Below are 26,402 nucleotides of genomic sequence, written 5' to 3'. Positions count from 1 at the left end.
AAACTAATGCGAGGTTTTGATATTTATGCTTCGAATCAATGTTGCTTCACCAGCAGGGTGTCCCAATTTCAATATTTGAACAAATATGAAAAGTTTGTAAAGGATGGCACAATTGCCACAACAATAAAAAAAAAAACTTCAAAAAGGAGGCCAGCGATTTGTTGGTATTTAATGAATTATTTATTTACAAATTGTGCAAACCGCCGACTGCACGCTTCGGTGCTATTATATCAAACACAAAACTATAGTAGTCTAGCTTTTGCGCATTCCATTTTCCACAAAAGAAGGAAGTAGAAATTTCCAGAAAAGGATCAGAGCGACAAGACAGGAAGTGTTTTACGGAAGCACTGGCGCCTGAAGGAGTCTAATTTGTCATGCAAGGTTACTGCTGCAAGTGGTAAACAAACTGCTGGAAAGAATTCGTTTTGACTAATTTAAGCATGGGCTTTAAAAAAAACAACAATGTTTTGTCTAGTCCAACACAATCCACGAAAAAAAGGCCAAATGTCAAGTTACGTGACGTCAAGCAGGAAGACCTTCCATTTTTTTTACTTGTTTTGATTTGCTTCTCTACTCCTTGTACCCCACTTTTCTAACACATTGAAGAATGTTTTGCCATTATGCGAAATGGATATTTGGTTTTAAGAGTGCAATGAACAGTAGGCAATTCCATAGATTCAGCTAAATATTTTGCAAAACCGAGTAAAACTATCAATCAAAACTGGTTGCGCGCACTTTGATCGACTGTCCACATACTGCGACACAATTGCAATTGAGATTTCGTCAGCGAACGAAAACGCACGGGGCTGCACAGTTTTCACTGAAGGTGAACTCAAACTTTCCTGTCGCAATGCTACAAACGCTATTGATTTAAAACATTCACTCACCTTCCAATCACTGCAATTGCCTCAAAATGCTTCAAAATATAAACTCCTATAGCGCCAATACCAAATAGAGCGTTGTATGCAGTGGAAACTTTTGTGATGAAAACAAACAGTACAGAAGCGCGCACATCGTCGAATACAGAAATCGAGTGATTCATCAAAAATAGAACGAATTTAGAATCGACGAACAACGATGACAGTTCGTATTCATCGATTGGTACCAAGGTGTATTAAACTATCGAATGTACCTTGGGTTTTCATTGCTTAATTTTAGGGTCAAAAAGAAATTTACACACATTTTAACAAAACCCTATTTTTATTTGATACCGATGGTTTGCTAAATGATAAACTTTTTATAAAAGCAGCGTTTACAGTTTATGTTAAGGAGTTGATAATTAAAGACCGCCTGTTGCTATTTGATGACCAAGCTCAACTCAAATGTTAAACAATAACTAGAAACGACTACAAAAAAGAAAGAGAAAAGGACCATTCTTTAATTTACAAATAAAACTAATACCATAGTTGTGAACTTCGATGCCCTTCAAAGTGCATACACGAAAGAAAAAAACAACTATCAGATGATTGATTAACACAAAACCCGGCATTGGCCAGCACCGATATGATCGTTAGTTAAATAAACACGACGCTATTCGCTATTTCCTTTTGGAATAGTTGACAGTGTATGGTTAAACACTATCTTTAAGTTTCTACGAGATTATCTGTGTTTGGTTAGTGTAGGTCTCTTCGCTATCAATTAAATTGCTACCAATAACGATGAATCAATAACAAAAGGTTGCGATAAGTGCAGGCCCACGTAAGCAACTGCATCGCGTGATGCTTAACACTTATTGCTTTATAGTGATTGCCCTGCCACTACTTTCACCTCAGCCTCTTTGTTTTTAGTCAAATATTTCTCAAGGTTAAAGAGATGTCACAAGTTTGCAGCTACTCTTGCATTTAATAATTTATTTCCTCTTCTTGAGAAGCACATAAAAGCATGGACTTAAAACTTTAAACATAAATGGAATACGTCTCTCGTCTGCTTACTCGTATACCCATGTTTCGACAGCCGGAGTATAGGAAACCAGCTCCTCATCCTTGAACCAAAGAGCGATCTCCTTGTTGGCCGATTCGACTGCGTCCGATCCGTGGATGATGTTGCGACCAACCTGCACGCACAGGTCACCGCGGATGGTTCCGGGCTCGGAGTCAGCCGGGTTGGTGGCACCCAACATCTTGCGGCCAGTCTTGACGGCATTCAGTCCTTCGAACACCATCGGCACGACCGGGCCGGAGCTCATGTACGTGACGAGACCGGGGAAGAACGGACGCGCGGACAGATCGGCGTAGTGCTTCTCAAGAAGATCCTTCGATGCCTGAAAAAGAGATCATGTTTGCCATTAGATCGCCATCTCGGGTCAGAGAGCACGTTTTTCGGTCAACTTTTTAAGGTTATGACACTTGGCAGCTCGGCCATCTACACGAACAGGATTTACTTACCCACATGAACTTCATGGCAACCAGCTTGAAGCCTTTAGCTTCGAAGCGCTGGAGGATTTGGCCGACGAGTCCACGCTGGACACCGTCCGGCTTAACCATGATGAAGGTACGTTCCTTGTTGCCGGCCATCGCGGAGGAAATTAATGAGAAAAATGCAAGAAGCGATCCGATCATACAAAATGCTCGATACGGAATGGTCGTACGATTTTTTACGAAGTCCCGGCAGTGCAAAAATTGGTTGAGTGCCACTTGACACTTTGTGAGTGCCTTGTGCGAGCAAACTTCACCATTCAACAATTTTTAATGTCAACTAAGCTTGAAATCCTTTCGAGTGGTGTCAAAAAATCTTTAAAAATCGAACTAATAGTTTGGCACACTAAACATCCCTAAAATCAATGGTTTTATAAAACTATTTAAACATTTTCGATAAACTTTGTCTTTTGCGCCATCTATTCGTCAGAAGCGATACTACATCCTGTCAAATCGGTGTCGGCCACGAATAAAATCAGCTGCCGCTGCGATACCTCGAATTGATGCTCAAGTGTTTTTAGAAGTGCACCATCGATAAGCGAATGTAATTCAGTTGCTACGTAACTTTGGTGCTGTATCGTCGAAGTCTGCGCTAACAATTCATCAGCGCTTGCAGACGATTTTAGTTTATTCAAGATTGAAACAAAGATTTGGAAAGCGAATTAAAAAAAGCTTTGAACTGCAACAGTGGTAAAAAGGCAGGTTTTCTAGTGACCCTATTAACATCCGAACCAACCATAAGGTGATTTTTTAGTTTCCAACAAACTCATTGTCTGAAATACGACCAATTGCATCAAATCAAGTGGAATTTAGGTGTTGGTTGATGGTGAAAAGCCAAGTGTCTGTCCTTCGACACATCCAAGTTCTCTCTGGTGGGGAACAATGTCCTCAATTGAAAATGCCGAAAACGGTGTAGGAAAATACCATTCTTATCAGACGGTGTACTATATCATCACCAACAACACCAGCGCAGAAATTGAAGCGGAACCCGTGGAAAATTTGCAGACGGTAAGTGTTTAATTAACATCGGTGGCAAGATGGTGGATCGATCAATTGACCAATCCTAATTGGGGGCCAACGACACGCAATACCCTACACTGCTTTGGTGGAGGGGGTTAAACCTTCACAGCGAGTATAATTTCCATATTGTAGAGGATACAACGGGATAATTTCAAATCAAAATATAGGCAAAGATAGCGAAAGGATGAACCTCCTGGTTTTATAAAACATTCTAGAACAATTTTTGAAGGGAAGCGACAATTAATTTTTTTCTCGCTCTACCCACTTGAAGTCTTGGTTATAAACACATCTTTTTTTTTTGTACACAAAAAAACGTACCAACCACTCATTGAGAGGTTTCTGTCATCTACGCCGTATCTGAAAATGTGGGCAAGAGCGAGACAGAATAAAGCGAAGAAAGGATAGCTATCACAAGCGCCAGCTGAAAGTCGTATGACAATGGCTTGGAAAAAGATGGCGATTAGGTGCTGATCGAACGCGCTCCGCGATAATAGGAAAAGATTGCAGCGTGTGAAGGTTAAAGGGTGTTTTCTTGGGGCTAATCCAGCACAGTACTATCCGATAATCAGTGCAGAAACTGTGACTCCCGAGTGACACTTTACATAACAGCAGTTTAAACGACAAAAATTACATTCTCTTGCATTGTGGTCATCGCTGGATTGGAATGTGCTCGGCGTACCGCAATTGAAACCAATAGATTACTACAACAGTGGACACTGACCTCACGCGGAAGCGTCGGAAAATAGAAGCTATCAAAATGCAGGGTCAAGTGGCGGGCGCGGTACAGGCTCAAGGCGGCTCTCCACAAGCTGCCGCCGCGGCACAGCAGCAACAACAGAACATCTCGGTTAAAATGGACCCCGCGAGTCAGCTGTCTTCCGCAGGTGAGCAAAAAATACTGGATTCTTTATTCTAACGTTCTAGAAACTGTACGAGAAAAAATATTCAGCCTATCGGGCCAATCAGATGACGAGATAATTGATCTTTCGTGCTATGTCGTCATGGAAATAGTTTTATTTTACAGACCCATGATTAATTCGCATTTATTTCCTGGACAACGGTACTTCCTTACGCCTTTGCTCTAGCATAAGACAATTTAGGCGATTGGCGTATGGTTGCTTTGAATTGTCGTCTTTTAAAGATTGAAAATTTATAAAAATGCACTTTGCCATTCCTCTCCAAGGGCAGCACGTCTTACGACGACGCGCATATTGATTTTCTTCCTCCATTGACCGCGGTCACGCGCTTTCGAGACGCTCTCTTTCACGCTAGCGTACTCATTCTTGACTACTGCAGTTTTCTCGCTGCAACGTGACTGCCGCTCAGCGATAGCTGCAACCACGCCGTTGCAGTTTCAACAGCCACTGCTTCATTTCATAACACTAATTTTTTTTACAATGTATTCATTGTAACAAGTCTCACAGCATACTAATACGCGAAACAGTGGCTACCCTTTTTCATGCAGGATGATCAAAAATTTGTCATTCCTTTTTTAGGTCTGCTGGAACTTGCTCATCGCGAATATCAGGCCGTCGACTATGAAAACGCTGAACGTCACTGCATGCAGCTCTGGCGACAGGAGAATAACAACACGGGGGTACTTTTACTGCTGTCTTCGATTCACTTCCAATGCCGGCGTTTGGATAAATCGGCACAGTTTTCCACGCTGGCTATTAAGCAGAATCCTCTGCTTGCCGAAGCGTACAGGTAAGAGAATGTGGCCTGTCAAGCAGTCAGACCCAACATTGTTGCCCATTACTTCACCATGTCCTGGGTACGCATGGTATACCTGTTCCAAGACTAATTATACCTTTTTCCTCGTTCTTCGTGCTTGGTCGTAGCAATCTCGGTAATGTGTACAAGGAACGTGGGCAACTCCAGGAAGCCCTAGAAAACTACCGACATGCCGTGCGACTGAAGCCCGATTTTATTGACGGATACATCAACTTGGCTGCTGCTTTAGTTGCAGCTCGTGACATGGAACAGGCGGTGCAAGCATATGTCACCGCTCTCCAGTATAACCCGGTAAATTGATCTGCCAAATAGTTACGTTGAGCGCACAAAATTACAAAAGATTAATGTTCTTCTTTATTGTCTGTTACGCATCCAGGATCTGTACTGCGTGAGAAGCGATTTGGGAAATCTTTTAAAAGCCCTGGGACGGCTTGACGAGGCCAAGGTAAGTGATTTAATACAAACAAGGTGGCTGTAGTCCGTTCACAGATCATTACTCGTATCATTAAGTTCGTATGGTGTGGCTTTGATTATGAGAGTCCAGTTGAAAGCAATAGGATACAGGATCCATATGCAAATAAAAAATTAAGCCTGTATAATCATTATATGCAATTGCCTTCAATGAAGTGTGTTAGTGAATTGATGGTTTTTGTTTTCAAAAATCAAAAATCGACAAAGTAGTGCCAGGAAGTTAACGTAATATTAATCGTTGAATCGCTTACTATGAGATGCGGTGAGTCGAGCTTTATGTTGTGAAATGTAAATATTACTTTTGTCAACGTGAACTAGTTAATTGAGTCTGTTCGGTTGATGCTTAATCACGTGTTTGCAAAGCATTTTAAAAGACAATTGCATATTTTGAAAGTCTTTCAGCAAAGTAAGACAAAAAGCCAGTCATCGTACGCACAGTATTCGCATTCATCATTTATCGTTTGAGCCACCGTCATAAATTCGCAAATTTCTTCATTTAAGCCACATTAGCTTACTGCAGTCCAATGATAAGATATCGGTATTGGAGCAAGTACGAAAAACAATCGATGTTTCTTCATGGCGGAGGAAAAGAAAGCCACTATTGTTAAACCCAACCTGATTGATCATATGCGATTCTTGCCCCAAACCATTTCAGCACATTCGGCTGCCGCAAAAGAATGTCTTCTGTTTGTTTTATTGCATGACGTGAACGTTTCAATCGATCGAAACTCGAATGTTGAAAGTGTCAGACGCGCAAATATCATCGTTGCTCACGTTCGATTGAAACGTTGCACGGTATTTTTTGTTTGTGTCAATTGAACGAATTGATGATTGGGCGCCATGTGCGGTTCGAGGTTGGTGATGATAGTCGTCAGCAACGGTTCATAGGAGCAGCATCCCGCGACTGCCAGTGTACGGTGGTCACTTCCATTATCTGAGGTGGCGGAACAGCCGAGCCAAGAATGACGAGTTGGTTGGTTTGTGGTGCCGTCTGCATGGAGAGCTAGCGTCGCGTTCGCGTTGGAAGCAATTCAATATGATAATTTTTAAGTGTCTTTCCGGATCAAACAAATAGCGACAGGTAACGTAATTTGTTGGATTTTCAAAGGGCACGAACTGCTTTAGGACTTTCGATCATGCAACAACCTGGTTCTATCTGGTAGAACGGTTGTCGCTAGAAAGATGTTCCATTTTACTATCCACTTAGGAATAGTCAAATGGAAGAAAGTATCGTAAAGCCTGGTTCTTGCCTGATCGGTGTTTAAAATACACCGAATCCATACTGTTTGGTTTAATTTATTTGATTTAGAAATAATCAGATCGTAACGAGTTTCATGGCATTTCTGAAGATGCAAACAAAAAATAGCATTCTTATCAAGAGCAATTCCATGACACGTTGTTACGTTTGAATTGAAGGAAAATGTTACGAAAAGCTATTCATAAAAAATGGAACTAACTTTCACCGAACTAAATAGCTTGAGCAACATTTTCATTCAGTACATGTTAATCCACACGCCGCAAAGCAGCTCATTTTTCCGTGTATGGTGCGGTCTACGAATGCGGGTTTCTGCGTCAGCTCTATTATCTACCTTCTGCAGTATCGATCATCAACATCCCTTTCTTTTATTTCTTTTAATATGTTTATTTCTATATTAATACTTTTTATTCGGACTGTATCAGTTGTCACACCTCTGTTCAATTATAACGATAACCTTAAAATAATTTTGATATAGAAAATTTTCAGTCATCATCAATGTTAGACAAATGTAATCCATCATAGAACCTACTTTCGAGGTAAACAGAGGTTGTGTGTGATTGATATGGACGAATATTCAACGGAAGTCGCTAGAAAAAACCTTTACACAACTATAATATTAGTTTTAGGTATCGCATACTTTCCTATAACTGTTATATACAGCACATTGGAGTAACTCTTCAAAATCAACGTGGCAACAACGAATGATATAGCAGAAACGAGGATACACCGGCCGAGACAGAGTTTTGTTTGACAGATTTTCTCTGATCTTTGTATGTAAATAAATATTAATGCATATTTTATACAATTTTTCAGCTATTTATGCTAAGTGTATTACACAGGAAGCTGAAACATTGCTTATTGCTCATTTGATGGATAAGATAAATAGAATCAAAATTGATTAATTTTCCAACCATGAGTAAACATGTTTCAGATTTCTATACTAACCAAATAATTGTTTATAAATGAGCAGATTCTACACATACATCGTATACGACGAATATAATTCTTATGTAATCCGTTCATGACAATTTATTTTTGCAGCACATGTTTAAATGTATGAATTTATTCATCAATCATAGTTCATCCAACCTTTGTTCGACAAGATCATATCAGTGACTACAATTCATATTCTATATTGTATGCCCAGATGTCGGATGTTCAGTGCGTAAAGAGATTTCTGGTTAACGCGGCGAAAATGTACTTGTCGTAACTCTTTCTAATGTATAGTTTCCACATATTTTGTTTGCAAAACTAGTGGGAGGTCGAAAGACTAGAGAAAAATGTTCTTTTAAATAGCGGTTTGTTGTTCAAAGTGGATGGTTAATTTTGAATCGTTTTCATTTTCTGATTCACACACATGGCCTTTCAAGTACTGATCTCTGATTTTTGTTAATATACTTAGCATCAGGTCTAAATGAAGGCTTCATTTGAACACTGCGTATGCTGTGAACTTTATGCTAGATTGATTTCTCTATCTCTTGCTACTTTTTCTTCGATATGATTACGTATCATCCGTAAAGGTTCTTAAAAATAGTGTCATTTAAATGCTCCTTGATGTGTGCGGCGGGAATGATTTTGTTTTTCCGTCGCTCTTCAATTTTCAGAGAAAATCTGTCAAACATATCAACTGCAACCCAGTTTCACCATTTCTGCTTCCCCATTAGCGTTTACACATTCGTTTTCCACGCGCAGCTGTACACTTGATGATATTCTTTGGCTCGATCTCGTCTAGCCAGTTAACTAATATCTATTCATACCTAGACATTTTCACCTTTGAAAACCATCTCTGCATTCCATCCTTGCGGCTGCAAACGAGAACGATGGAACCACACGGCCATATCAGCGTAATTTCCAGAGCCAAACAAAATAACGAAATGAATGAATAGCGAGAAGAGAAAAAGAAAACAAACGCAATATTTTCTTAGGCTTGCTGTGTATAGCTGTTTAAAGGTTTTTTCTACAACTTCTTTCCTCTTCCACCCGTTCTGTCATCAGCACGAAAGATAGATATTTGCAGCGAATCCTTCATCTATGCACTGGCCCCCCCATGCCGTACGCTTCCCATCTGATGGGTCGCCGGCATTGTATAGCATGTGTTTTTTCTTTCCACCCCTCCCAACGCCTCACTATTCCCGGTTGTGTGCGCAATTTCACAGGGAACGAGTGTAGAGAAAAGGTTAGCGAGCGAGCGGACCACTTCATTCGCTGAAAAGGGTTGCTTCTCGCGGATAAGCAAAGCATTGGCGACCTGGCGCATAATACCGTATTCGTACACCACACCACAACCGAAAACCAACCAACAGCCCAACCCTCCCTCTCGATCCAGGTGGATGATGCTGTTTCCTCTCGAGTGACTTTGCGCGTCACACTGGCATTTCTCTGTGCGTGCGTGTGGATTTGCACATAAACACTCGACAAAAAAAAAGAAGGATAAAAAGGAACTAATTCAGTGCTATACCGGTCTCTCCTGCCGCCCCAACTTCCGTAACGGCGCGGAGGTCGCATACACTCTGGAGCGCACGTTATTGCACTTGGGAAACGTGACTGACGGAATGAGAGTCTGAAAGTGGCTGCAATCGACGCCATCACGATGCTAGATTAGCTCTGTTTTGTTTTACCGCTAAGGAGGAGGATCGCGAAATGCGACGCTAGTAATTTTTAGCGAGCCCAATCTACTGCTTTCAGCATGATATGTACCATGTTTATGTCCTATCGCCTTCCTTTCATATTTAAAAAAATATCTGTTTTTGTTCCTGGTTTATGTTGGTTTAAACTTTAGATTTAAATTACTATAGGATGTTTCTCCTCCATATCATAACGAATTTTGCATAATTGACAATATTTCAAAACAGCAAAAGCTAGTACATAGTTCATTCTCTGGCATCGTCGGTGGAAAGTGCGGTTGCAATCATTTGATTCTCTCATTCCACACATTTCCCACAAACTGCGTTAAAAGAAGTGTGTTAGTTATCGAATAGATTTTTTAGGTTTTCTTTTTTTTTTTGTTCTTTACCAAAAAACATACATATTTGTCATTGTTTTCAGTCCATCATTTGAACTAGTTCATAGCCAAAAAAAAAGAAGTGCAATCGAACACACAGTTATAATTCATTTTCATATGTACACGAGGCCTACGGTGGATATTGCAGTCCATGCATAAATTCAATTCAATACACAATCCCTAAATGATGCAGTTCGGAGCCGTGTGTGCAATACTAATTCATTTTCTTATCTCTTCTCTTTTCCCGGTGTTCCTTTTTTACTAAAATAATTGAAAACAAATTATGTTCAAATGCATATGTTCGAACCTCTCATTCCCTTCCTCGTTCCTTCTGGTTCCTATCGAAAAATTAAATTTTTTTCCCCCTTTCTTAACCACCACAACCAATCGAAACCGAACAACGCATCGCGTTCTGCATGCTGTTGCGAAAACTTGCTTCTATCGAAACCTCTACCGTGTTGGGATTCATATAGGCATGCTACCTGAAGGCCATCGAAACGAGACCCGACTTTGCGGTCGCTTGGAGCAACCTGGGGTGCGTGTTCAACGCACAGGGCGAAATATGGCTGGCGATACACCATTTCGAGAAGGCGGTCGCGCTTGACCCGAACTTTCTGGATGCCTACATCAACCTGGGCAACGTGCTGAAGGAAGCCCGTATCTTTGACCGGTGAGTCCAGTTGTTTTTTTTGTTATATGCGTACTACTATATATTTTTCTCTGTAACGTAAGGATTTCCGTAAGCCACGGAGTGCACTATGTCAACCTCGTTAGTCTCTGTAGTAACGGACGTCTAGGTGTATCTATCGAAAATCCTCACTCCCCCAACCCCCCTCCTCCCTTCCCCACCCCAGCACTATCCTATCGCTCACCGATAAATGGGATAGAGTTTCAATTGGCTTGACATGCGTCCAAGCATATCAGTTGTTATATGTTGTAAAATGAGGGTAACCATGCGTAGGATGATGGTGCAGGCGTGGGTGGTAACGAAGAGGTTTAAAAATAAAAAGCCCTGAAACATTTCCCGTGCGTGTAAAATCGTCCTACCCGTGGTACTATAGACGTTACGTTCCGTCGAGCGAGAGGTTGTTACATTTCGCTTTGATGTGGTGACACACTGACGATCAGTCAGTACTGGGTGGATGGAGTTTAGGTCAAACCACGACAGTATCCCTTCACGTTCGGTCGAATACTCCCTAAATAAAAAAGATAATAAATGGAAGATACTGCTCCACAGGGTAGATATCTGTTATCTGTCTGTGGTTCAATAATGTCAATGTTACGCGATATTCTGTACGATATAATACCTGGTTGAAAATGAGTATTTGGAACGTATCATTTCCGAGGCCGTGTTTTTGCTTCAGGGATGATAGACAGGTCTTTGCTCTGTGACGCGTCTTCAACTCTACAAGGTATAACGTGAACACTGACTAACTAATGTATTTTCGGACATTATTTGCGTTTTATCGTGTAAAAGGCATAATCTTACCAAATATGAATTTATATGTTAGAACAATCTAAGCGTTAAATTTAGCCATGTTAAGTCAGCTTATGGAAGGTAATGTAATATTTACTTTCTTTTAACATTTTTTTTACATCGCTCATAGATCGAGCATATGAACGACTGCCGTCGCTCCGACAGTCGAAGCTTGCGTGACAGTGTTCGCCATCTCCATTTGTGAACAATTAATTATGAACGAACGTATGGCACATACCACATGGTTCGATGATAAAACTCAGGCACACGGTGGTTGTTGAATGATACGATCAACAAACGGCTTTCTACGAAGTTCAATTTGTCGAGCTTTTGTCCAAAATGTTATGTAAATGTTACGACTAAATTCTTCCTATTTCGCGGCAATCCTTTTAGTAGTAATTTCTATGTCGGCAATTACGGTTAGTGTAGCAATTTTTGTAGGGGAGTAGACTTGTTAAAAGGTTGTTACTCCGTGTAAATCCATTTCGCTTCGTCGATCCACTTCAAGTACCACTCACGCAGTGTAACAAAAATTCTTTCCTTTACATCCATTCGATTGGGTGGTTCTTCAGCGTACTGCTCTATAATGGTTTGTCCCAATGGTTTCTGAAGAGTTGAGTTTTTGTGACGGTTGTTGGAGCACTTCTGTTCCCGATGGTGGTGACGCCGCGGTTCTTCTGCGCGAAGGACATTGGTTGTGGATTTTCAAGAGTCGTACGGCTGGCTTCAAATAAATTTCCACTGCTGCTGATTTTCCCTCATTGGCAGCCAGAGGTACAACAGCGCAGCACAGTCTCGGGGAGTGGGATATTTGAATGGCGGTGTATTTGAAAGGTACTCAACTTCCCTTTTTTTTACAATTTTCTGGTCATGTACACACCGTTTCGACACGGGTACACTCCGACGCATTTTTACCGGTACAAATTTCAAATTCCACAAGAGGTTGCACCGTACAGTGGTAGAATCACGAGAGCTGCGAAAAGAGAAAAAGTAAACGCACGTAAAATGATGAGAGTAACTGTGAAGGATAGCGGGAGAAAACGCGGAGATATGTAAGCAACATGGAACCATGGTATCGAGAGAAAACCATGTCCTTGCGAAGATTCCTGCTGAGAACGCAGCCAGTGGCAGTATCGGTTCAGACAACCTAGAAAACGGTTGATTTTTAAATTCGGTTCCCCCCAATCCGGTGGGTCGGAAAATTTCACGTGCGCTGCGATAGTTTGTAGATCGTTTGTGTATGGTGTCTTAAATTCTGCAAAGCATACGAGTTTTTTTTATGGAATAATCCATGGCTCGCCAATGACTCCATTCTTTTTAGTTGATTTTAAATTTTAAAATGTAACCTGGAATGTGTGAATAATGTGATGTGATAGTAAAATGATAACGGCATAAAAACGACACTTCATCGCAGAATCAATAATGTTTAAACATGATAAGAGCATGTTTAAAATTATGCCATTGAAAAAAATTAGCCAAGTTTGAAGAAAGAATTCTAAAAATTCTAATTCTGGCGAAAATGCTAGAAATCCTTGATAAGGTCAAATGAAATAGATACAAGACTGGCGTCTTACTTTGAATCATGATGTTCAATGTATTTTGTTACCATGCTCCTTGAGACGATAGCTTCTAAGTTGGAAAATCAATTTCAGATTTATGTGGGAACAAGTGCAAAACATACAGAGGACAAAATTACACAACCTTGTGGCAGAAATGGTTCAAATCTGATCCTTTGAATTCCACCAACGCAGCTCCACCCTCCGCTCATACTTTTGTAATTTTAAGCTGTTCCAAAGTTCATAGTAAAAAATGAAGCTCCAGGCTGGAAAGATTTATTAGAAAAGCGGATACACCGTTTGAGGTTCTATTGAGCAACAATATTCTCTCCTTTTTATTATGGGGGGCCGTTCGCTGCCAAATGGTAGTCGGTTAATTAATTACCGTTTTGACATAATTTTGAAATCGCATGCATCGTAGGCTGGTCTTTTCGCGTTCTAATTATACTTCAGATGCATTTCCTCTTGCGTGCGACACAGACACCACCCCCTGTGGTTGAGACGTGTCACGCCCGTCTACCGGTCTGCTCTCCTTAACCGAAACAAACATATGTGCAAATACATATATGAGAACAAGTAAGGTCTCATGGTATTACCTCCTAATTTTAACTTTTCTTGACAAACAGACACTCACGCATCTACCAAACCTAACGGAAGCAGCAAGGGGCTGACGTAAAAGATAGGGCCAGGTTTTCAGTCGAACGTCTCCGATCAAACCCGAACCCGAGAGTACGTCCCATTGCACGTGGCAAGGTGAGCGTTGTCGCAAGGTGATCAGTGTTTGCGGCTGTTAAGCAAACAGATTGCTCCAAGCGTGTGATCATACCACTAAGTATCCGTTAATGCCTTCAGTGACAACACTCGGCCCTTCTACAAACAGAGTATTTGGCAATGAAAAGAATTCACTAGAGCAAGTTGATTTTTACGTGTTTTACATTAGATATTACAGCCTATACTAATGGTATTTGTGTATCAATGGTATAAGCAATGAAAGGACACGGTTTTTTGAGGTAGGGTCGCATAATAGCACATTCCCTTTCCTTATTAGATCATCATGGAGAGAGCAGGTGTTCCGTCGGCTAATTTAATTGCATTCCCTGCTAAAGCTCATCCGTTTGGTACTTGCCGTTCGGGGATCGAGAAAGCGCAAGACACGGGAGAAGTATTACTCCATCAACATTGCTATGTTCTGATTTAAGAAATACTTTCAAAAATATGTTTTAGTCAGAAGTATTTCAATTTCAGTGGAATTCGTTGTTTTTTTTATTTTAGACGGAACCCAATTTTGACCGTTTTTAATAAAAGGAAATAAATCGGATCTTGGTTTCGACGGTAACTCCGACCCAAACTAAGCATAGGTACACGTAGTTAAGGGAAGAAAAAAGGAATGTAAAGTGAACCTCTTAGGACAACGAATGTATATTTAACTTATATTTGTTGTAAGGACACAAGGGAAAGCTGGTAGTGGTAGTAGTGGCTGGCAAAACTCGGTCGTGTAGTTAGTTCGCCGGAGGTTTGGTCCTCCGGGAAATTAGTTTGTGGTCCGCCTTGACATTTTGCGTGTTATTTGAACTGCGGAGAGGGTTTGTCCTGTATTGCCAACGATGTGTGTGCTAGACGACAACACAAGAGGATTTGCAATGTGTTTGGATTGAACTCGGACGTGGCAAAGTTTTAGTTGGGTGTTTCAAGACCCCCTACCGCAAGGTGGATTCGACTGGAATCAGTTTGCCAACTATAACGTCGCATTCCAAGTGACCTGCCAAATTGTTCTAATTAACAGCGAATCCCTGCCATGCTCGAGTAGTGCGTGCAAATAATAAGATGAAAATAACCATTTGGCTCATAAAGTGTAAAAATCATGGTGTACATCCTATTCGGGTAGTTTAGCGGAGAGGACACAGCTGCCAAATTGCATTTGTCACCAACGATACCGTACAAGAATAACAACATAGTTACAAGTGTTGCCAACTTTCGACAAGTGTTACCCCCTACCGTGTCGCAGAGAAGTACTTCTCCCAAACACCGAGCCGTCCGGTGGCACACCACCGTTATTGTTCTTGCCTGCCGTCACCAGAATCGAACCTTCTTCCGTGCTCTGTGGTGTGAAATAGGCAATGCGCCACGGAGATGGACTATCAGTGTATTGTGATTTATACGATCGTGCGCATCACGCCGTACCATCCGTACAACTCGCTCTCGGAGCTGAAGGCAAGCCAGGAGGGCTGTTTGGATTGGATTAAGTTTTACATTAAAAGGTTAGCGCACGAACCGGTATTGCAGAGCAAATGGGATGAAATTAAATTACAGGCATGGTGTTATGGTTCCACCAACAAACGGGTTGGGTATCTTCTTGCCAATCGCCGGGGGATTGATTGAGGTTGATTGAGCAGCTACGAGCGCTATCTCACTTGGGCATACTTTTGTACGCGTCATTTTCACTTTTATCATTGTTTGGTCTAAAATTGAGACTAAAATCCACTTTGTGTAAAGCATGCTTTCGGAACATTTTGCCAGGAAAAGTTTTCCACCACACGATGGAAGTAAACGGGGGCGGCATTCTTAAACATTATTTGGCTGTCTCTTTTTTTTGTTCGCTACTTCGTAGATCATATCGCGTAGAGAAGTGCTTTGAAATCTCCAATTATGTTCATTTTTGTAGGAATGGGTAGTGTCTGGGGTCCTTTTTCTTTTCTTCCCTTTCCATCAAAATCAACCCGCCTGGGTTTGTTTGTGGCACGTTCTTGTGGACGCAAGGATGCGTTTTAAAAGGAAGAGTTTGAACAAGCTTTTCAATTGCCTCCCACGGCTGAAGAGGCATGATGCCGGCTGGTGTTGAAACGTCCCATGGTTCGCGATAGGCACGCACAATACGAGTCTGAAGTAGTACCTTTCTATACGCAATTCTGAACACCCACCCGACAGTCAATTAGGAAATATAGAGGGAAAAAACAACGCATGCAAAATGATATTTTTCGTATACTTTTTTTTTCCTAATTTATGTTTATTCAATAACGTTCGTTGGTAACGAGTTTTTTTAAGTCTCCTTTTCTCCAAGTGAACCTTCATAAATCTGTTGAAAAAGTTGTTCAATCCCAAATGGCGTCCTTATGTACGATATTTTACAGTGCTAATCGGGTTTTGATAACCCAAGGTAAAAAAAAAGTATATGTCGTTGCCATAGTAAAGGCTCTCGACCCGGTTTCGATGTAGAAGGTGCTTCACCCATGTAGAAGTGGAATCGCGCTTTCTAAAAATAATCTTATTGATGTAATGGAATTTATTAAACTTCCTGTAGCAGCGCCACCCCGACCAAGCCCGACCGACAGTTGATTCCTCTCGAAAAGCTCCCTGACCGTGTCAACCAGGTCGAGGAAAGCAAACGGACGAAGACAACGAACGAATGGATGAACGGATAAATCTCCACTCGCTCATCGTCGTCATCAGTTTCCATATCTTACACTGGAGGCGGCTTCCGTTAGAGCGATGGGGGCAGATATGAACACTGATTCTTAGCGTTTGCAAATGCGACCTGCGTTCCGTGCCTTGTCCCCCGTCGTATGAACCGCCGCCCTCCGTGAAACGAGTGGCGGTTGGCATTTAGCCCTCCTAATCCCTTTAAAACCGAAAGAGTTTGCACAAGTCGTTTCCAATTTATTTCACCTTTACCTATGTTTCGGAAACGCTTGAAAGTGACGGTCGAGAACAAATTTGATTTAGAGAGTTGTGTTCCGTTTCCGAACGACGAACGGGTTAAATGTTAAATTAATTTCCATCGTGGTACCACCGAAGGCACTAAGTGAATCATTTTTGGTTCTTTTTTAATGATACATAGCCAATTTTGCAAATACATTTGATGTTGCGACAAACGCATATTTGATTTGGTTTGAGAACAGATAAAATGCTTAATTAAAAATTAATTATTATTTTGCATCATTATTTGAAAACCTTAGAGAATTATTTTTCTCGAAACGAATAGAATTGACCAAACTAGAGCTTACACGCATGAGGGACAATTGCGCTCGGTTAAAAATTGATTTCAGGGTTTAACAATCTCAACATTTTTTTTAAATCAACTTATTACTTTATTTTACCGATGATTCTTGTTTCAACAAACACTATTTTCCAGTCCGGTTCCAGTAAATTTTTCATCAAATTCAATTTTAATTAAAAATTCTTTTCTCTGTCTTGTTGTGTTTTTCAGAGCTGTTGCAGCATATCTGAGAGCGCTCAATCTATCGCCGAACAATGCGGTGGTGCACGGTAATCTGGCCTGTGTGTACTACGAGCAAGGGCTGATCGATCTGGCTATCGACACGTACCGGCGGGCGATCGATTTGCAGCCCAACTTCCCAGACGCCTATTGCAATCTGGCCAATGCGCTGAAAGAGAAGGGTCAGGTAAAGGAGGCCGAAGAGTGCTATAATATCGCGCTACGCCTCTGCCCGAACCATGCCGATTCGCTCAACAACCTGGCGAATATCAAGCGTGAGCAGGGGTACATCGAGGAGGCCACCAGGCTGTATCTTAAAGCGCTGGAAGTGTTTCCCGAGTTTGCGGCGGCCCACTCGAATCTGGCCTCGGTTCTGCAGCAGCAAGGTAAGCTGAACGAGGCGCTGCTGCATTACAAGGAAGCGATCCGCATCCAGCCGACGTTCGCTGATGCGTACTCGAATATGGGCAACACGCTGAAGGAAATGCAGGATGTGGCCGGCGCACTGCAGTGCTACACGCGTGCCATCCAGATCAACCCGGCGTTCGCCGATGCTCACAGCAATCTGGCCAGCATTCATAAGGACTCGGGCAACATCCCCGAGGCGATTCAGTCCTACCGGACGGCGCTGAAGCTAAAGCCGGACTTCCCGGATGCATACTGCAACCTGGCCCACTGTCTGCAGATCGTGTGCGACTGGACGGACTACGAAGCACGTATGAAGAAGCTGGTAGCGATCGTTGCGGATCAGCTGGACAAAAACCGGCTCCCGTCGGTGCACCCGCACCATTCGATGCTTTACCCACTGTCGCACGAGTTCCGCAAAACGATCGCAGCGCGGCACGCGAACCTGTGCCTGGAGAAAATCAACGTCCTGCACAAACCACCGTACAAGTTCACGCGCGAGTTCGTCGGTCGGCTACGCATCGGGTACGTGAGCAGCGATTTCGGCAATCACCCGACGTCACACCTGATGCAGTCGGTACCGGGGCTGCACGATCGCTCTCGGGTCGAGATTTTCTGCTATGCCCTTAGCCCGGACGATGGGACAACGTTCCGTGGAAAGATTAGTCGCGAGGCGGAGCACTTCATCGATCTCTCGCAGATCCCGTGTAACGGGAAGGCGGCCGACCGGATCCACGCCGACGGTATACACATTCTGGTGAACATGAATGGCTACACGAAGGGAGCACGGAATGAAATATTTGCGCTACGGCCGGCTCCGGTGCAGGTGATGTGGTTGGGTTACCCGGGTACAAGCGGTGCCTCGTTCATGGACTACATCGTGACGGACGCTGTCACATCGCCGCTCTCGCTGGAATCACAGTACAGTGAAAAACTGGCCTACATGCCACACACGTACTTTATCGGTGACCATCGGCAGATGTTCCCTCACCTGAAGGAGCGCGTGATCGTGAGTAACCGAACGCAGAACAATGGGCTGGCGGACAACGTGGCCGTGATCAACGCAACCGACCTGTCGCCGCTCGTCGAAAGTACCGACGTCAAGACCGTCCGCGAGGTGGTCCTGGCTAACAAGCCGGTCGAAATTCAGCACAAAGTGGCGGAACTCCCGACTACGACCCCGATCGAAACGATGATCGCTTCCGGCCAGGTGCAGACGTCCCTCAACGGAGTGGTTGTGCAGAACGGGCTGGCAACGACGCAAACTAACAACAAGGCGGCCACAGGAGAGGAGGTACCGCAGAACATTGTCGTCACAACGCGGCAGCAGTACGGTTTGCCAGATGACGCGATCGTGTACTGCAACTTTAACCAGCTCTACAAAATCGACCCCCTAACATTGCACTCGTGGGTGTACATTCTAAAGCACGTACCGAACTCGGTGCTGTGGTTGCTTCGCTTCCCGGCCGTCGGTGAAGCGAATATTCAGGCCACTGCACAACAGCTGGGCATTTCTGCGGGCAGAATCATCTTCTCAAACGTCGCCGCCAAGGAGGAACACGTGCGCCGTGGGCAGCTGGCCGACGTATGCCTCGATACGCCCCTGTGCAACGGCCATACGACATCGATGGATGTACTGTGGACTGGAACGCCGGTCGTGACGCTCCCAGCGGAGACCCTTGCATCGAGGTAAATCCAGAAACAATTGCAAATGTTGTAAGTCCGATTTTAATGTTTTTTTTTTTTTTTATTTATTTAGAGTTGCAGCGTCACAACTGGCAACGCTTGGATGCCCGGAACTGATAGCAAAATCGCGCCAAGAGTACCAGGATATCGCCGTCAAGCTCGGCACTGATCGGGAGTACTTAAAGGCGATGCGTGCCAAGGTTTGGGTCGCCCGGTGCGAGAGCCCCCTCTTCGACTGCAAACAGTACGCGCAGGGTCTAGAGACGCTGTTCTACAAGATGTGGGAGCGGTTCGCACGCGGTGAACGACCCGATCACATTTCCGCCAAGGAAAAGTAGAGAGTTCTTCACGACGCTTTACGTGGGAGGAAAGCTAGGCCCGACAATATTGTTTAAATTTCCTGATTGATTTTCCATTTTTCATTTAACTTGTCTTATAATGCATTTCACCCACATCCGGCGGCGTCAGCGAGCGGAAGCTTAGCGTACGCGTCATATCTGGGTGTACATGTGAGAGTGTGTGTGGTGTGTTAGGAAGGGTTTTTTGTTGTTATTTATTTAAGGACTTTTTTCCTATGTTAGGATTTATTAGAAAAGAACGGTTAGTTGAAAAGGTATAGAGGCAAGCTTACTGTTATATTTAAATATACGCAAGTAGTTTGATTAGGCGGGTGTCATAAACGACACACAGCCAAATGCACCCGTTGTGCGTTTATCGATTTAACATGAAGGTTAACCTTTGTTGTATGTAGTCGAAAGCACTCGGAAAGTCGCCGCCTAATTAGGCTCAAGTTTTTTTTTACATGCATGGGAAGATGTATACTATTTTTCCCCGTTATACAAAAGGTTCAGTTTCTCCGATTCTAAAATTTTGTTCATACGAAATCATTGTACATAGGCAAACGAATGGCGATGATCCGAAGATAGAGTAACGTTTTGGACCACGCGGTCTTGCTATCAAAATTAGAGTTCCCCTAAAGAAACAGTGCTAATGTATTCTAATGAAAAATCAAACCTGGCATCAAAAGAGCAGAAATCAAGCCCAGCACATGCCACCACCACGCTTGGAAGATTCGATAGATTCGGGGTTGGGGTTTGAATTTCCATCCGATAAAGTTTGATTGAGGACTACAATCAATTTCATTTCACTTTCTTAGTTATTTTCGTTTGTAAATAGATATTTGGTGTACATTTTGTCGCTGCCTATTCGAACTTATACGCATGGGGAGAAAAGTACCCAGCTGAACGGGTGCAGTAGACTTGTATTCTAACGACGCAAAACGGATATGTTAGTTAAGGATTTCGAATGTATGTTACAAATGAAAAAAAAAGTTTACAATTACTTCAAACAAAAGTACAAGGGTTCGTTTTTGTAACAAGTGATGACAATTAGATACCGTAACTTCATGGTCACCTGATGAGGTAAACCCTTATCCTTTTCGATCCCTTTTACTTGCAGGAGTAAAGAAACGTTGAAAGCAATGGAAAATATGTAATTATAAATGAAACTTATTCAGTTGAAGTTCACAAACTACTCCATCGATACGGAGATGAAAGTGTTGGGATGCCGATGGCATTCTTTCCACACAAAATTAGCATTACTCAATATAACAACATAAAGCAACAAACGCAAGTCGGAGCGTTTGCCTGCAGTTGTCCAATAGTTTTAGTAGAAAATAATTACATATTAATACACCGCAATATTTAAAATTCCCACCATTGCCCACCAAATGCAGATCCGACTGTGGCACGGTCAACTTGCCGTTTGAACCAACGTATCTTTGAACAACATGCTATAAACGCAACGCTTTGTTTTCTTGTCATCGCAGCACGCAAAGAAAAGTGAAATTGATGTTGTGTCACTTGCCCAGTATTTCCCAGAGGAGGATATATGTTTTCCAGGGGTGTCCTGAATCGTGCGCTTCGGTATTTCGGTAAGTTCGCCGATATGGCCACCAGGAAGGAACGAGAGGAAAATCAAACGTAACAGAAGATGAGCGAGAAAGAAGGGACGCGAGAGTAAGCGGCAGAGAAAATGGACATACACAGGCACTTGCGACGATTTTCCCTGCTCCCCACGGTATGCGAAGGATACGATGAAAATTCTCTCACACAAAAACGCATACGTTCGGCGAGTAGGCAGCAGTTTTTCCATGATGGCAGCGGTATAGTAGCATGGAGGTGTTGCAAAAAAGTGCGATATACTCTGCTTTGTACGCTTCGCATATTCCTTCGCTTGTGCTTTGCGTGATTCTTCTGTGTGCATTTTGTGAAAGTTAATATACGCTGCTAGAAAAATTGACCATCACAATAGCAGACAACAATAACTAGAGTCAGTTAAAAAATAACCAAACCTCAATGGTTACACTGTACAACGCTATTGGTTTTGTTGATGGTACCAGAGAAAACGAAGCATCCAAGCGCCTTCGTTTGATGCATTGATGAAAAGAAAAAAATTGTGTTGACTTCGAACCAAAATCCTAGGATGGAAGACCCATTTTTCGTGGTGAAAGAGTAAGTTTTCCAACTTGTGGTGGTACAGCCGAAGAGAAGGTGTCCAAGGTATCCTTAAATTTTGCTTGTTGTCCATGAATTGACTCATCATCTTCATCAACGAGAGTATATTGATTGAAGAGTGTGGGGCGCCGTACGAAGCCACCGTAAAGTTATCCAATATGTGCGCTGATGCTATAACTGCTGAAAATATGGGAAATTTGTCGATTCAACAACGTTGAATGCTTTCCGCTCATGAAGCATACGTGGTATCAAGCTATACTTTGAATTATGCCACGATACTCCAAAACCGTATGGCTGTGAAGGTCGATGCGAAACGAAAATTTCCCAACGAAAGCAAGGTACAACGTTTGCTTGGAAGATTTTATTATTTACCGATGACGCAAGAAAGGAAAAGAGCAACCAAACCGATGGGTATGTGCTTGCAATGCTAGTTACATTTTATTTCACCAGCTCAAATTGACTGTTACCCGCGTGTAGACGACGATAGCGCAAACATGTTTCCATCTCGACAAACTATCTCACAAATCTTCCCTCAAGATTCAGTCGTCAATAACTCCGCAACGCCAGGCACGGATGCACTTATTGGAATCCTTATCACGCAAGTATCCATCATCGCAGAAGCACTTGTCGATGCAGGGCTCCTCGCACGGTACGTTCCAGGCGTCACTGTTATCGCAACGACGTTCGCATGCGGTTCCGCAACGCTGATATGTCTCATTTTCACCACATTTTTTGCTCTTGTCTTCAGCTGGAGGAAATGAGCAAACAGGTTATTAGGTACTTTGAATTAATTTAGTACTGAATCCACAACTTACCAGACTGTACGCCAACGAGTACGAAAATCGCAAGGAAGAGAATAGCGTAGATGGCGCGCATTTTGCGATGATGCTAGGTTGCTGTCTACCAACCGAAATGAACTAGGTTCGAGGACGATCTCGTGGCCTGCCTTATATCGTTCTCCGCATCGGTGGCAATATTTGAACAATTGGCCCACCGCCGAAGAAGCCTTGGGAGGGCGAATACGCAGTTCATCTTCTAGAACGTGGCATTTTGAAATTTTCAATCTCACAAAATGCCGTTTAATCGTAGGTGTCTTTGTTTCATGGTACCTTTTGCCTTCCATTGCCTTGCAGTAAGGTTAAATTAAATTGTCCGACTCGTAAACCCCATAGAAAATACGCTACAGAGTGGTGGAGTCCATTTCATCTTACCTACGGCTAGCAGGATCAATGTTTAATTTTTTTTTATTTAAACATTGTTTGCATTTTACGTTTTATGTAAAAACGATTCATAGAAACTCTTGAAGCGACCGAAAAGTTTCATGACTCACACTATCTGGGTACAATGTTAATAGAACAGCAACTAATCATTGCCATATATTCGTTTCATCCAAACAACATGCGTCTAAAATTGTGGGGATTTACGCTGACACAGACCATCGTCTGATATATGAAAAAAGACGCTTAAGAAACACTGTTTGAACAGTTTGCGTCTGATATATTCGGCACACGGCTGATCGAGCTGCAACGTGACACGAATCAGTGTTTTTAAGAAAGACGATGTTCAGTTTATTTGCTATAGATTTTCTTATGCCTTCACTTATGATGACTCTAGCTTTTTCCTCGATAATGGCGTCCGCTTTCGCTTCGAAGCACCTTTCGTGCAAGTCCAAGGTCGAACGCATTCCAGGGTGCCTTCTTGGCGGAAGTATCCGGCCACGCAGAAGCATCCCGAAACGCACGGCTCGCGGCAGCTCTCCACGATTTCGTTGAGATTGCTACAGTTTCTCTGGCATGCCGAGGTACAGTTGAAATATTCCTCATGTGGTCCGGTGCAATCTGAGGATGAGAATTCGATTTCATTATGCTTCCGCTGATCATGACTAGCGCTGCAGCCATCCTAAGCTACTACCATACCTTGGCTGTACGCGATGACCAGCGTAACAGCAGCAAGAGCCACAATAAAAAGGCAACGAGCCCACATTTTCTTGTCTTGCTTGCTTTGCTTTCCAACTATCGAACTAAGACAACAACCGGTGTATCCGGCGTACTGGAGTATTTTGGCCATGGCACACATGTTTTATAGTGGGTATGCACACGCGTTCCTATGATGCAGATGCACTTACGAAACATTGGAAAATATCGTTATGTCTCAATTGCTCCGATAGTTTCGTCATGTGGTGGGTTCTGTTAAACACACCAAAATGAGAGCGATGACACAGATGAGAAAATATGATGGAAACAAAATCGTGGTTCCCTTATGAATGCTTATGCGTCTTCTGGCCTATGTTCTGGCCTACAAAAATAAATAAATCGTGGATAAATAGAACTGTACAACATCTTGAATTTCTTCTAGAATGATTAAAATGAAATGTATAACGATTGAATTTATGTTTAAGGTATAATTTATTGAAATTATATTTTCATCTACTCACTTTTCCGTTTCTTTTTACAATTACAGCGAAGTATTCAAAGCATTGAATAAAACGCGTGGACTTTATATTCGTTGGCGTGAGCTGAACGATGCACATTCGGGTGGATCTACAGCAGAAGCCGACTGGACGACAACTGAACTAAAAAACTCACTCCGCAGCATTGAGTGGGACTTGGAGGACCTTGAGGACACAATTAATATCCTTTTACTAATCGATATCATGTGCATGGGGGCATCTTTTGTTGTGGTTGGTTTAGAACTGTCGTGTATTTTCCTTAACAAACGATTCGTTTTTCGTAGACACGTATTGTAGAGAAAAATCCGGGTAAATTTAAGATCGACAACCGGGAGCTTTCCAGCCGGCGCCATTTCATCGACGCGACCCGGGATGAAGTAAAGTCGATGAAAGATCGCATGAGCATTAGTCGAAATCGCGACCAGGATATAACCGCCCGTCAGCCCCTGCTGGACAACGCCGAGTCGTCTTCGCCGTGCAACAAGAATTACATCAACAATAATTGCATCATATCAAACGGGATTGCCGTCAGCTCCGGTACACCCATCGGTGGTGGCATACTCAACAATAACTCGCTCAGTTGCAATTTGAACAACAACAGTCAGGTGAACAATCTGAATCTAGCCGAAACCGGCAAGCATCTGATCAGCTCAGCCGGCGCAGCGATGGCCTCCAGGCACAGTGGGGCCAAGTACTCCAAGCTCGAGAACAACCTCGACGACAGCCCGAGCCACTATGTGCCGTCGTCGTCGTCAAACGCGGTGCTCGATGCCAACTCGAGCCGTTTCGTAGAAGACACGCTGGCAACACAGCACCGGATTTTGGTTGGGCAGGATGAGCAACTGGACATAATAAGTGATTCCATCGGTACACTTAAAACCGTCTCCCGCCAAATAGGGATTGAGCTGGACGAGCAGGCAGTGTAAGCAAAGCATCAATGTGATAACAAACATAGATAAACATTACGTTTCTTTTACTCTCCTATCCCTAGGATGCTGGACGAATTTGGCAATGAACTGGAGCAAACCGATTCCAAGCTCGATGCTACTATGAAAAAGGTTGCTAAAGTGCTACATATGACCAACGGTGAGTAGAATTTTTTAAACTTCTAAGCCCCTTGGATGTACCACTATAATTAATTCCATCTCTTGCAGATCGGCGACAGTGGATGGCGATCGTGGTCTTATCCCTGGCGCTTTTAGTTGTGATAATTATTTATATTATTCTTTAATCTACAACAAACTGTATCTAACGAAATTATTATATAATAACATAACATCTTAGATTATGAGAAAAGGTATAGGTATAGTACGTTTATCATATTGTCCAGATATGAAACGTACAAAAACCGGAAGGAGGAGGCTATTAGAAAATACAAAGCCATGTTCTATTCACGAGGAATCTGCTACGGCATCTGAAATCAAGTATGTTTTAAAAACCTTTCCTTACGCCATGGCAGTTATCCGGAAAAACAACTCATTCCTTACCAAAAAAAAGAGATTGCAATTATTTTAAACCTTTTTTACTCAGAAACGTCGTAATAGTAAGGGATAGATAAGTTGGTTTTTCTCTATTCAACCCATTTTTGATAGTCGAAATATTTAGTTAGTTTATAAACTTTGGTAGATTTTTTGTGCAGCGAATCACTTCTACAATAACGATAATTTTATCATATTTCCTAACGTTTCTATGCATGCTACAACGCGTAAAAAGTTATAGCAGTTAAAAAGACATTGTAAATACTATTCCCTTTTCGTTCTAAGGGCTCAGGTGTGATAGGGAATGCAGCGGTCTAAGTTTTTTTTTTTTACTTTCAAACATGTCACAAGTGAGCAATGTAATGGCAGTATATTCAAGGGTGGACGATTTACGTAAATATCAATTTCATTTTACAGGGATCTGTTCTAGTCATTTTGTGATTTATAAATGGATCACAAAAATCCTACTGGCCGCTGGGAGTCAGAAATATATAATGGGTTCGTGTTGCTGGATACTGTTTCTCCAAAACAGTACATGTAACTTTTTTCTGCGCATCTACATGTTTCTATGGAGTGCTTATGTTTACAAAAGTATAAAGAATCACAGATTAATAACAATCCAAATAGTAGAACCACAGGGGAAAACGTACGGATACGGTATCTATATATGTGTATATTTTCTTGGAATGTAATGGAATAACTTAATTGTACTACTCTTTTAAAG

The 26,402-nt window shown here is 42.4% G+C and overlaps 3 protein-coding genes across 5 annotated transcripts; 2 read left to right on the top strand and 1 right to left on the bottom strand.

The window, feature by feature from the left end:
- Positions 1-1,830: 1,830 nt before the first annotated feature.
- LOC131283020 (nucleoside diphosphate kinase) lies at positions 1,831-2,600 on the bottom strand. Its single transcript, XM_058312577.1, has 2 exons — positions 2,385-2,600; positions 1,831-2,260 (listed from the first exon to the last, which is right to left on the bottom strand). The coding sequence occupies exons 1-2, from the start codon at positions 2,556-2,558 to the stop codon at positions 1,928-1,930; spliced, it is 507 nt and encodes a 168-aa protein (XP_058168560.1). The 5' UTR covers positions 2,559-2,600; the 3' UTR covers positions 1,831-1,927.
- Positions 2,601-2,948: 348 nt separating this feature from the next.
- Positions 2,949-19,597, top strand: LOC131281263 (UDP-N-acetylglucosamine--peptide N-acetylglucosaminyltransferase 110 kDa subunit). Its single transcript, XM_058310536.1, has 8 exons — positions 2,949-3,422; positions 4,132-4,318; positions 4,931-5,141; positions 5,276-5,459; positions 5,545-5,613; positions 10,372-10,568; positions 17,136-19,238; positions 19,309-19,597. The coding sequence occupies exons 1-8, from the start codon at positions 3,297-3,299 to the stop codon at positions 19,571-19,573; spliced, it is 3,342 nt and encodes a 1,113-aa protein (XP_058166519.1). The 5' UTR covers positions 2,949-3,296; the 3' UTR covers positions 19,574-19,597.
- A 1,487-nt stretch (positions 19,598-21,084) lies between these two features.
- Positions 21,085-25,903, top strand: LOC131288266 (syntaxin-6). 3 transcript variants are annotated; one of them, XM_058317423.1, is made up of 5 exons: positions 21,085-21,168; positions 24,212-24,381; positions 24,489-25,122; positions 25,192-25,286; positions 25,355-25,903. In XM_058317423.1, exons 1-5 carry the CDS (start codon positions 21,086-21,088, stop codon positions 25,429-25,431), a joined length of 1,059 nt encoding a protein of 352 aa, XP_058173406.1. In that variant the 5' UTR covers position 21,085; the 3' UTR covers positions 25,432-25,903. The 3 variants fall into 3 exon arrangements, with proteins under 3 accessions (XP_058173406.1, XP_058173558.1, XP_058173483.1); XM_058317575.1 differs by lacking the exon at positions 21,085-21,168 and adding an exon at positions 21,278-21,399; XM_058317500.1 differs by lacking the exon at positions 21,085-21,168 and adding an exon at positions 21,412-21,748.
- The last annotated feature ends 499 nt before the right edge of the window (positions 25,904-26,402 follow it).

The sequence above is a fragment of the Anopheles ziemanni genome, chromosome 2 (assembly GCF_943734765.1).
Source record: "Anopheles ziemanni chromosome 2, idAnoZiCoDA_A2_x.2, whole genome shotgun sequence".
NCBI classification, from domain to species: domain Eukaryota; kingdom Metazoa; phylum Arthropoda; class Insecta; order Diptera; family Culicidae; genus Anopheles; species Anopheles ziemanni.
Note: the sequence above shows the minus strand (reverse complement) of the source record. Positions and strands in the feature narration are given on the sequence as shown.

What these genes read in the sequence shown, in the direction of transcription:
- LOC131281263 (XM_058310536.1), top strand. Translation starts at nt 3,297, where the DNA reads ATGTCCTCAATTGAAAATGCCGAAAACGGTGTAGGAAAATACCATTCT. An exon ending in CCGCTCTCCAGTATAACCCG is followed by an intron (nt 5,460 to 5,544) that starts GTAAATTGATCT and finishes TTACGCATCCAG; the next exon opens with GATCTGTACTGCGTGAGAAG. An exon ending in GAAGCCCGTATCTTTGACCG is followed by an intron (nt 10,569 to 17,135) that starts GTGAGTCCAGTT and finishes TGTGTTTTTCAG; the next exon opens with AGCTGTTGCAGCATATCTGA.
- LOC131283020 (XM_058312577.1), bottom strand. Translation starts at nt 2,558, where the DNA reads ATGATCGGATCGCTTCTTGCATTTTTCTCATTAATTTCCTCCGCGATG. An exon ending in TTGCCATGAAGTTCATGTGG is followed by an intron (nt 2,261 to 2,384) that starts GTAAGTAAATCC and finishes TCTCTTTTTCAG; the next exon opens with GCATCGAAGGATCTTCTTGA.
- LOC131288266 (XM_058317423.1), top strand. Translation starts at nt 21,086, where the DNA reads ATGTTGTGTCACTTGCCCAGTATTTCCCAGAGGAGGATATATGTTTTC. An exon ending in GGACCTTGAGGACACAATTA is followed by an intron (nt 24,382 to 24,488) that starts ATATCCTTTTAC and finishes TTTCGTAGACAC; the next exon opens with GTATTGTAGAGAAAAATCCG. An exon ending in AGTGCTACATATGACCAACG is followed by an intron (nt 25,287 to 25,354) that starts GTGAGTAGAATT and finishes CATCTCTTGCAG; the next exon opens with ATCGGCGACAGTGGATGGCG.